The 11,753-nt window shown below is 41.0% G+C and overlaps 1 protein-coding gene across 7 annotated transcripts in view; it reads left to right on the top strand.

Annotated features, from left to right (window-relative positions):
• Positions 1-11,753, top strand: part of gbf1 (golgi brefeldin A resistant guanine nucleotide exchange factor 1) — a 238,024-nt gene that overhangs the window by 163,621 nt on the left and 62,650 nt on the right. For all 7 annotated transcript variants that reach the window (XM_050070669.1, XM_050070665.1, XM_050070663.1 and 4 more), the window contains 10 exons: positions 117-346; positions 593-761; positions 1,693-1,904; positions 2,530-2,628; positions 2,958-3,152; positions 5,785-5,977; positions 6,193-6,330; positions 6,410-6,498; positions 6,605-6,807; positions 6,982-7,105. In XM_050070669.1, the coding sequence (XP_049926626.1) occupies positions 117-346; positions 593-761; positions 1,693-1,904; positions 2,530-2,628; positions 2,958-3,152; positions 5,785-5,977; positions 6,193-6,330; positions 6,410-6,498; positions 6,605-6,807; positions 6,982-7,105 (1,652 nt within the window). The remainder of the gene's footprint in view (positions 1-116; positions 347-592; positions 762-1,692; positions 1,905-2,529; positions 2,629-2,957; positions 3,153-5,784; positions 5,978-6,192; positions 6,331-6,409; positions 6,499-6,604; positions 6,808-6,981; positions 7,106-11,753) is intronic.

Below are 11,753 nucleotides of genomic sequence, written 5' to 3'. Positions count from 1 at the left end.
GGATCATTACTTTCTAAAACTAATGCAGATACGCAGCTTCGGCCCACCGCCTAATGTAGGTGAATAGTAAAAAGACAACGTTAGACCCTTGTATGACTGCATCTCTTTCCTGTTAGGTGGCGTCCCGTTCATTGAGCAAGGCTTATCCACCTCTAGCCTACCAGCTTCAGAGAGTGCCAGTTCGTCCGTTTCCAGCCCTACAACCACAGACAGTGGCCTGGACACCTGTTCCAAAGCCACCTCCAGGGAAGATCTCTCTGACCTGGAGCAATGTTACTCATCTGCAGCCACCCTTAGCACTGGTGCCACGCTTCCTGAGACTGAGCCTGGCTCTCCAGATACACAGGTAGGGCTGTTTGGAATATCAATAGGACGACCAATAACACAATCACTTCTTGTACCACAAACATTCTGTTTATTTAATTGTTAATCTCTTCAGCTTTTCTTATCTATCTATATGTTCATTTTATGAAATTGTGTCTATTGTTGGTGGTCACTTTGTGTGTAAACCCAAGAAACTCTAGAGAGCTGGTATGTGACTGTAACTGCCTTCATGATTAATGATTTGTGTTATGTGTCTGTTTGCGCCTAGTCTGAGGACAGGCGAGTTGAGCAAGCTCAGTCTGCCTCAGTGGAGTCTATCCCTGAGGTTCTGGAGGACAAAGATTCCATCACAGAGCAGTCAGACAACACCTCTGTCCATGACATGGACTATGTTAACCCTCGAGGAGTACGTTTCACACAGTCCACACAAAGAGACGGTAAGAAAACTGAGAGTTTTAAAACCTTTGACTTCTCTCTGCTATTTGACCTCAGTTCTGTTTTTGTAGTGCTTCATGCCACTGTTCCGCTGCATGAAAAGATGGCAATAAAAAGTTTTTTATTATGCCTCCGCAGTGGTGATAGCCATGGCTGTTGACCATCCATCCCATTCTTGAACACGATATCTCAAAAACGCCTTGAGGGATTTTTATTTTTTTTTTTTTTTCTCCAAATTCGGCACAACTGTCCACTTGGACTCAACAATGAACTGATTAGATTTTGATGGTCAAAGGTCACTGTGACTTTGCACCCGTTTCATTCTCATGAACGTGATATCTCAAGAAGACCTTCAGGGAATTTCTTCAGGTATGGCAGAAACGACCACTTGGACGCAGTATTGAACTGAAGAAAATTTGGTGGTTGAAGGTCAAAGGTCAAGGTCACTGTGATCTCACAAAACATGTTTTTGGCCAAAACTCAAGAATTCATGCACTAATTTGTTACAGAATTTCACAAAAGAGTTTAAAAGGACAAAATAGTAAAGTGGTGAGATTTTATATCCAAAAGGTCAAAGGCCAACTTCACTGTAACATCATAATTTTCTGTATAAAACACTTTTCTGGCCTTTACTCAATGTCATAACTCAGGAACAGAACATTTGATCAGATATTGAATCGGTGACCCTAATCTTGGATGTCCATCTTGAAACTGTGCTGATTGTATAAATCTTCTGTGCTGCCCGGGGGGAAGATTTGTGTGAAGTATCAGTGTTTTCACAGACATGGACGAGTTGACTTTGAGGGCTCTGCATTGCACAGTAATGGTATTTTCTTTACACCAAAGGAACATTTTCTTTGTCAGATAGGAGTCCTGTTTTCAAAGTTAAGAAGTTCTCTGTAAACCTCTGTCCTTCTCTTGTCTCCCCTGTAGGAGCTTCCCTCATCCCTTATGGCCTGCCATGTCTAAGGGAGCTTTTTCGCTTCCTGATCTCACTGACCAACCCCCATGACCGCCACAACACTGACGCCATGATGCACATGGGCCTGCAGCTGCTGACTGTAGCACTTGAGTCGGCAAACATTTCCAACCACCAGTCTTTACTAGGACTGGTCAAGGATGAGCTCTGCAGACATCTCTTACAGGTAAAGTAGAATGTAGAAATGAATCCTTCTAGTTGTTGTATATACTTGTGTTGTCTGTTTTTAAAAATAATTGTGGTTATGTATTTTCTCTGCATTAGTGACAGTTATTTCTTTTGTGAGAGGTTTTTGAACAGTTTTATCTCATTTATAAACTGTTAGCACCTGCAGCACTGCTGGCCAGATATTTCCACTTTGCATTGGTTGACTCTAAGCTGACACTTGTTTGAATCCAAAGTGTAGATACATTTTTAAATACATCACCTGTGCAAATTCTTGCTTTGTTTAATTTTTTTCTTAAGCTTGAAGTTATGATTTCCCATTTTTACCATGATTTGATTGGGTATGTTGGCTACTTACAAGCAAAAATATTTGGTATCTATCTAGTTATGTACCAAGAGGCCCAACAATCTTTACTACTATGTGCCATTCATCAGTTTGTTTGTCAAGCATTATGTATAGGCTCATCGTGTAATTTCTGACAATAAGTTTGCCTTCAGTCTCAGTTAAAGTAGGAACGTCAATTCAGTTACAGTGATGAGTACTCACTTGTATTTGAAGAAAGCTTGATTGTTTTTTAAATTGGTTTTGAAAGTCTTTTTTCCAATGATTTCTGTCTGTGTTATAGTTGCTGAGTGTGGACCGTATGAACCTGTATGCTTCCTCCATCCGAGTTTGCTTCTTGCTTTTTGAAAGTATGAGAGTCCATCTAAAGTTTCAGCTTGAGGTAACTATATAACTAGTTTGATAATGGTATTGTTTTTTATTTATTAAGTGATCTTTACGCTCTGTCAGTTGAATATATTCTAAAGTGACTCATATGCAATGCAAATATGTTCAAACTGATCCTGACGACTTAATCATCATCACCAGCTAGGAGAGAATCCTTGGCTTTTACTCTTTTTTTTGTGTATGATTATATTGTATTTTAATAACTGTATAGCACTTTGGTCAACTGAGGTTGTTCTTTGGTCAACTGAGGTTGTTTTTAAATGTGCTTTATAAATAAAGTTTGACTTGACTTGACTTGACGTGACCTGTGTGCTGAACTGGCAGATGTACCTAAAGAAACTGATGGACATCATCACGTCAGAGAACATTAAGATGCCCTATGAGATGAAGGAGATGGCTCTGGAGGCACTGGTCCAGTTGTGGAGGATTCCCAGCTTTGTCACTGAGCTGTATATCAACTATGACTGTGACTTCTACTGCTCTAATCAGTTTGAGGACCTCACCAAGCTGCTGTCCAAGGTAACATCCCCTCATTGGATCACTTATGATATTAGGATTTTAAGATTCTTTGCATCCAAATTATCATGAATTCTTTGTTGTACATAAGAATGTGGGAGATTTGGTGGATAGGCCAAACTTAAATCAAGTTCCTTTTTTCACAAATCGTCACAAATTCACCTTCAAATAGTCACACAATTCCTCTTCCACAATTTTGTGTTACAAAGAGTAATGTAAAATTTGCAGGTTTATCTTGTGCCAAAAGCTGATTTGATGGACATTGTTAAAATGTTCTGTGACGTTATGTTAAAAACATTGGATTTTTTGAGGTAAAGGTTATAAAGACGTTAAAACACTGAATTTGATTCCCTCAAAAACAACAACCAAAAAAAGCCCTGGACATTAATAAAAAGTCTTGAATATAATTTACAAAGGTCTTGAATATTTTTAATTGTTCTTGAATACTTGCTCCTTCTTACATCATTGACCTTCTCCCCCCTTACATCCCTGCTCATACTCTCAGATCTGCAGAGCAGCTGTTGCTCTCGGTCCCTAGGCAGGTCTCGATACAGAGGGTAGTAGGACATTTGTCATAAGGGCTCCATGATTATGAAATAACTGTCAACTGGGAATCAGACAGACCAAAAATAAAAACCAAAAAATGATTTATTAGGGTCTGAGCACCACGCGGTGCAAGGACCCTATTGAAGTACAAGGAATTGTTATTCTTCCTCCAAATGAATTGCCTTTATTGGGGGCCTTAACATACTCGAAAAGTCATGAAACTTTGCACACACATCACATCTGGTGAAAAAATAGATATTTTAAGGGTTTCATGCTCGGGTGCAAAAAAATGGCTCAGCAGCACCCCCTATAATATTTACGATGCTGATGCTATTTTCACCTACATGTACAAAACTTGGTAGGCACGTGTAGCACTCCCAAGATGTACAAAAAATCCTCTTGGACTCGTGCTCTTAACCCAACAGGAAGTCTGCCATTTGGATTTACTGTGCCTCTTTTGTGCATTTTTGGCCATTTCCAGGGGTCATACTGTAACAAACTCCTCCTAGAGATATAATCTGATCAACTTCAAAGTTGATGTGTCCCATCACAACACCTTAAAGGGGAAAACTTATCACAACCTTGAGTTTTCGTCAATCCGTGTGACGGTGGCAAGGTGTCAAACTTGCGTGTTTCCCCACGAAACAGAAAGTGGTTTGTAACTCCAGCATACATGGTCCAATCTGCCCCAAATTTCACAGGATTGACAGTCCCACCCTAAACACATCTACGTGCTAATAATTAGTGATAGTTACAGTGCCCTTTACTGGCAACAGGAAATGACGTTGACATGTTTTATACTTTGATGTTCATCTCCTACAAAGTTGACCAGATCCGAAACTGTGAGTTTTCATCAAAGCACGTTGCCTTGGTGGCGTGCAGCGAAATTCGACGTTTCACCAAAACACAGCAATTTTGCATTAACTTAAGTGTACTTGGTTCAATCCGCCTGAAACTTAACATGCTCCTTAATAGTCTAGACCTGGACATATAATATGAGTTTCAACAGTGGGTGTGGAAAAATGGCTTGGCCGTGCCCTTTGAAGAGCAGCCCCCGGGGCATGTTTCACTGACATGCATGGAAATTAGTATGCACATGTATCATGCCCTGATACACAAAAAACCCTCATGGACCCATAGGCCAAACCCAACAGGAAGTCGGCCATATAAAATTTCATGGTCAATTTTGGCGTTTTCCATGCTTTTCCAAAGCTCCTCCTGCAGACATAATCCGATTGACTTCAAAACTGGTGTGTACCATCTAGACAACTTTGTGATCAAAAGTTATTACAAGATTTGGTCAGCATTGAACGTGGCGTGGCATCAAGTTTTGATGTCTCGCCATGAATCATGAAATTCCAATAACTTTCACGTAAATGGTCTAATCTGCACCACACTTCTAATGTTTGATGTCCCACCCTGGACTCATTTATATTACAATATTCAGTCATACACATAGTGCCACCTACTGGCAACAGGAAGTACATCTTTTCAGATATCTTTTGATTTACCTGAAATGTACATGCTGTGGTCTATATTTGATTTGCAAAAACATGACGTATCATTAGTGCGTTCTCCAGCGCCCTATCCTGGAAAGAGGAAGTGGCACAAAATTTGAAAAAGGTCATTCCAGCGTCCGCATTCTATGAAGAATATGCCATCTCACTTTTGCGTGCAGTGTGTGACTTTCACAGAAATGAACAGCCATGTCAGCCAAGTCAGCTTCTTGCCAGCACCCCCCCCCCTTACACAGAGGTTCAAGGGCCCGTTCATCACTGCTTGCAGCCTTAATTTATTCTCAAGATTTTTATTCATTGCTGTCATCTTTAATCTGCTTAGTTCCCTAATTAGTAATTACATTATATATTTTCTTTTTTTATGTCTATGAAGCATTTTGTAAACATGTTTCTAAATGGTGTGTTATAAAAACAGTTTATTATTTTTTTCTTATTATTTTTCATTACTACCAAAAGTATCAGCCTGAAATTTAGACTAGCCTCCTTGTTTTTTTATGTCTCTAATAATCATTTTATTTCAAATGAATTTCAGTATTTTGGTGGATAAACAATATTTTGACCTCTTGCTACAGAATGCGTTCCCAGTGTCAGGGCAGCTCTACACCACCCACCTCCTGTCACTGGAGGCTCTGCTCACAGTGATTGACAGCACCGAAGCCCACTGCCAGGCCAAGGTGCTCAACAGTGCTGCTCAACAAGACCAGTCAGAAACACTGCTGGCAGAGGGAGAAGGTTCAGCCAAAAATGGGACAGACACTACAACTGGTATACATACACTTTATGGATATTTGAGTGTTTGAATCTTTACCTGTGTTGTTTTCACTCGTATTTACTGGTAGTCTTCCTCTCTTTATTGCCAACATTAAATACTACCTTTTTTTTCTTCAGTCCATTATTAGCTTCAGTGCAGAAATGGCAATGCTGGCCTTGGTAGCTTTTTTTAGTTTTTTCAACAAAACATATTTTCCTTTTGTCCTCAGATCTAAATAGACTGGACAGTACAAATGGTGTGAGTCTTCCACCAGCCGAGAATGCCCCAGTGTGTCCACCAACCAGTGGACATTTGATGGCAGAGAAGATGAGACTGGGTAGACAAGATCAAGGAGACAATGACACTGGCAAGTCTTTGGTTTTATACACAGTTTTATCCTAAGCATCAGGATGGAATTTGATATAAATGACTTTTTTTTCATCCAGCTGAGAAGAGAGCCCTTAAAAAACCTCAACGTTTCTCGTCATGTTTACCTGATTCCCAAGAGTTATTAGAAATTAAAACGAAGAAAAAGGTGAGTGGCGTCAATTGATCTAGATTTGTTGTCACATTAGTCATCCACAACCAATTATAAAATCCACTACCAAGCCTTCAAACTGCTCATTTTGTCATGTTTTCAGCTGCTGATCACAGGCACAGAGCAGTTTAACCAGAAGCCTAAGAAGGGGATCCAGTTTCTGCAGGAAAAACGCCTCCTCAGTAACCCCATAGACAACAACCAGGTGGCCCAGTGGCTCAGAGAAAACCCCCGCCTGGACAAAAAGATGATTGGCGAGTACATCAGTGATCGCAAAAACATGGAGCTCCTGGACAGCTTTGTAAAGTACGCTGAAATTCCAGGACATCTTGTGCTTTTGTTAATCATTTAAAAATGTTATTTCCCATCTGGTCTTTCGAGGTGTAGAGGTTTTGGTTTGTTTTGTTTGATATTAATAGTGTAAAAAACATTTGAGGTTGTTCTAAAAATAATGAATAAATGTTTTGGGGGGTTTTGCAGCACATTCACCTTCCAGGGGCTTCGTATTGATGAGGCCCTGCGGCTCTACCTGGAGGCTTTTAGACTACCTGGAGAGGCTCCTGTCATCCAAAGACTCCTGGAAACCTTCACAGACAACTGGCATGTAAGGCCCATTTGCTCAACTTCCAGAGAAATGCCTGAAAGCATCTTCATTACAATGTATCAGCAGCATTTTGACATCCAGATGATTAGAGAACAATGTTAGTAGCACAATATTCCAGCACTGTGGACCTGGTGTAAGTCAAATTGTTATATGAATGAATTAATACAGTTTTTATTATTGTTTCATGCAAACAGATATGCCCAGCCCACATGGGCTTACAAGACATAAAATCAAAACAAGCCAGGACCAGGGTCAAACATGCATATTTTCAGACAACATTTAAAGGAAAGAAAATTGAACAGAGCATTAAAAGCTTCGTATATAATCAGATCATCATTGTGTAAGACAGATCCAGGGATCACTCACAAAGATATGATGTACTGGAAAAAAAATCTAAATAGGCACTAATTAAACAAATATTTTTGCCTTCTCTTCCCATTTTTTGCAATAAAATTATTTTGATTGCCATCGAAATTAAATAAACATTCTAACTTTTGGCCATCTGAGCCCCTGGGGCCGGTTGCACCAACTGGTCTTAAGCGTGGTCTTAAGCTAAGTCGGTCGTAACTTGGCGTTCTAAGTCCGACCTAATAGTTACGCCGGTTGCACCAACAGAGCTTAAGACTTCTCACCAAGACCAGGCGTAAATCTTACACCTAGTCAAGAGCAGGTGTAAGGTCATTATCAAGCTGCGCTCATGCGCTATAGAGCGCAGAGAGCGCAACTTTATTATGGCACGTCTCATCCACCGTCTGTATACGAGCGGGCATTTAGACGGGAGAGGGTAATTAGGGACAGAAGCAATTGGACATAGCCTATATAATGACAAGGAGCTGATTGAGAGGTTTCAATTCGGTAGGAGAGATCTGTTTGAACTTATTGAGAGAGCTGTCACCGGATTTACAGTTTGTGTTGGGCTGCAACGCAGCACCACCACCAGCCTTCCCACCAGGCAGGGGAATCCTCCCCAAATACGTCAACAACGATGTCACTGTAAATTGAGGTTTTCGGGGAGGACCCCTGCCAGTTGGATGATTTTATTTGGAGGAGATGTATGTTTTTGCCTTGCTGAGAAGATCTGTCCACTTCTTCATCATGTCAGCCTCTGTATGAAGGCAGCCAGAGTCTGAACACATATTGATGTCCCCTGTTATCTCTGCCCATACCGACTGTTTGTTCTTATTTGTGATACGTCTCTGTGCTCACTGTACAGCTTGATTAATTTTCTAATTTCAGTGTCGGTAAAGTTTTTCGTTGATCCTTCGTGTTTTCTTCAAATAAAAGATGAGATGAGAGGGGCTGTCAATTGTCATCTGTCAAGCACACGGGGTGATTCAGTGGCACATCATTTAACGTCACCGCGCTCCTCTAGGCAGGCCGCGAGGGGCATTCCGAGGGCATTCACATGGACGCGCACAGCTAAAACCAGCGTAGCTAAGACCAGGCGTAAGCCCTGTTGGTGCAACCGGCGTAAGTCCACTCCTTAAGACTGGTCTTAACAAATACCGTCTTAGGAGTTACGACCAGGCGTAGTAAAGACCAGTTGGTGCAACCGGCCCCAGAATTGTCAGGAATTCCATTCCATGCCATTCCCAGCCATTCCATTTCATGGAACACTAACTCTCTAAAGCCCAGCATACACTGTACGATTTTGTGAGACGCACAACCTGCCGACGCTCGGGCCGGATTTCCGCTTCGTCGTGCGTCTTTTGCCGTGCAGTGTACTGGGGGGAGTCAGGGCCGATCATCTGTTCCAGAACCGCGGTCGGACGGTCGGATGAATTTCTGACATGTCAGAAATTGTCGGACGGTCGGATGAATTTCTGACATGTCAGAAATTTTGGTCGGCTGGCACAGGCGTTCGCACAGTTGAAGCAGAGCCACGAGCCGATTCGCCAACGTCTGTGCATTTATCCCTCACTGCGCCTGCACGAAGACATAGATCACCATGGCGACACATCGGTGGACTGAAAATATGGAGGCCAGGTTGGTTGAGCTGTGGCAACAGTATGAGTGCCTTTTCGACGTTTCTTCTTCCACCTACCACGACCGATATCAACGAGAGAAACGCTGGCAGGTGATAGCCAATATTCTTCAGCTGCCTGGTAAGTTTTTTCTGCTCTCATTTTCAAGCAAGCGCAACAAACATACAAGCTAGCGCGCTAGACGAGGTACAATGGCAGTTACAACGGTTACAGTTACACACACACACACACACACACACAGAGGGTGTGTGTGTGTGTGTGTGTGAGAGAGAGAGAGAGAGATAGACAGAAAAAGAAAAAAAAGAGAGAGAGGAAAAGAGAGAGAGAAAAAAAGAGAAAGAGAGAAAAAGAGAGAGAAGAGAAGAAAGAGAATCAAAACTTGGACTGACCTGTTTTTGTGTATATAGGCTATATGAGAAGGACATATGAAACAGACTATTGCAGATCAATTAGGCTACAAAGAGAAAAATGTACATTGTACTTTTGATTTGTCTGGTCAGGGTCCTAATGTGTTCCCATCTTTACGCAGTCAGTGAAGTGAAAACCAGAGCTGCATCTCTCAGGACCCAGTATGGTAAACTTCTGAAGCCAAAAGCAAGTGGCAGTGGACAGAAGCCATTAACACCAAAACAAAGATGGATCCTGGGACACTTGGAGTTTTTAAAGCCCCATATGACGCACAGAGCAATGGAATCGACCTTGAGAGTAAGTGTTTTCGAGCATGTGCAATCCGAAAGGCACAGTTCACCAAAAAATTAACATTCTGTCATGATCCATTCATACTCATGGATTGAAGGATGGGTTTTTTTAGTTCACAAAACACTGCTGGTGTTTCAGAGGAAAGGGGTTTGCAGTTAATGCCCTAACAATTGAAGCAAATGGTGACCAGGATTCAGATTTAATTAAAATACATAATACAGCCATATAATTCCTCCACAAAGCTCATAACAAAGTAATCCAGGTGTCCTAAAGCCCTGACATGCACTGCTGTATTAATAACATCACTGACGCCATGTTTTTAGCCTTACTTGTATGCCATATTTGATCATATGTGAACATGGCTCAGTACCAACCAGGGGGAGTACCGCTGTGAGGGTCCTAAGGACAGAGGGATGTCGTATGCTGTAAAGCCCTGTGAGGCAAATTGTGATTTGTGATATTGGGCTTTATAAATAAAATTGATTGAATTGATTGATTGATATAAAAAACCACCGGCTACAGTACACATTAAGGTTAAAAACATAGTGTTTCTGACATTTTCCAAAACAGGACACTTGGATAATGACTTTGTATGAGTTATGTGTTTTATTATACATTTTATTTTGGTTTGAACCAATGTCACCATTTCATACAAATGTTTGTGGGATAACTGCAAACCGTTTTCCTCAGAAACACCAACAGTGTATTGTGAGCTAAAAAACTTCACCCATCCTTCCACTTCCATGACTGAACTTTAATTTTTGGGTGAACTGTCTGTCACTTTCAGTTGTGTTGAAAATATTTTGATCTCAACAAAAAGGTCTGGTTGGCATCCCTTCTGTTATCTTATTTTTTTCTGCATGTCTTTACCTGTGTTATTTACTACAGCTTGACATCGAGGACTCTGAGGACATTGATGAGACAGAGGAGGGGCAAATGGAAGACGAAGATGTGGTGCTTGACATGTCAACTGACAACAGTGAAATGTCCTAGATGCTCTCCCCTCCATCAACCTCTGCTCAGTCCTCTAGAAGTTCAGTCTCTGCCACTGTAGAGGGGGAAACATCTTCGACTGAATTAGCATCACGTCATGATGAGACCCCCAAAAGACCACGCTTTAGCAAAGCAAAGGGAAAGTCCTCTGATGCTAACAATGTTGAGTTAGCAAAGTTAACTTTGTTAAAACAGGTTCATAATACTTCTACAACTAATGACAGTGAGGAGGTATTCGGTCAACAAGTTGCAAATGAGCTAAGAAGCATTAAAGATCGAGTGCTTCAGTTAAGAGTTAGGAGAAATATTATGAACATACAGTATGATGCCCTAGAGGCAGAGCAGGCCCGGGAACACGCAACCCTCAGTCAGTACCAACCAGGGGGAGTACCATTTATGGGCTCCCAGTCAACTCAGGGAAGGTATGACCGTTACACAGCTGTGCCAATGCAAGTGCCACATTCACCATATCAGAGCCAACCAGCCCAACAGACCCAGTCTCAAAGCCTCCAGCCACAAACAATGTCCTTCATAAGGATGATAAATGAAGACGAATAATAGTTGAAAATTGGCAGTGGTTGATCAGGATGCAAGTTAACTTTTGCACTTTTTTTTTGCACTACTGTTCTCTTCTAAGTGCCTTGAAAAGAGATTTGTTTATGTATATGGAAATGTTATCATTCACTCTGTAGTGAGTGCATTTTTGTGTCTATTGTACATATTTTAGTATAGATGAGTATTTTTTAGTATTTTAGTTCTTTTCAGTATTTATATATTTATATTTGAATGCTCTGAACTGTTTTTGGTCATTGACTTTTATGACTTATGACACAAAATAAAACAAAATTGAGTACATGCATAGCAGTCAAGTGTTTTGTTTGCATTGTTTTTAATAAACAGTTTAAAATAGAATAAGGTACATCTTTTCAAATATCATGGACTTAAAACCACACAAATAACTAGAATATAAT

This window comes from Epinephelus moara, chromosome 19 (assembly GCF_006386435.1).
Source record: "Epinephelus moara isolate mb chromosome 19, YSFRI_EMoa_1.0, whole genome shotgun sequence".
Classification (NCBI taxonomy): Eukaryota; Metazoa; Chordata; class Actinopteri; order Perciformes; family Serranidae; genus Epinephelus; species Epinephelus moara.
The sequence above is the reverse complement of the archived record's forward strand: the minus strand, read 5'-3'. Positions and strand labels throughout refer to the sequence as shown.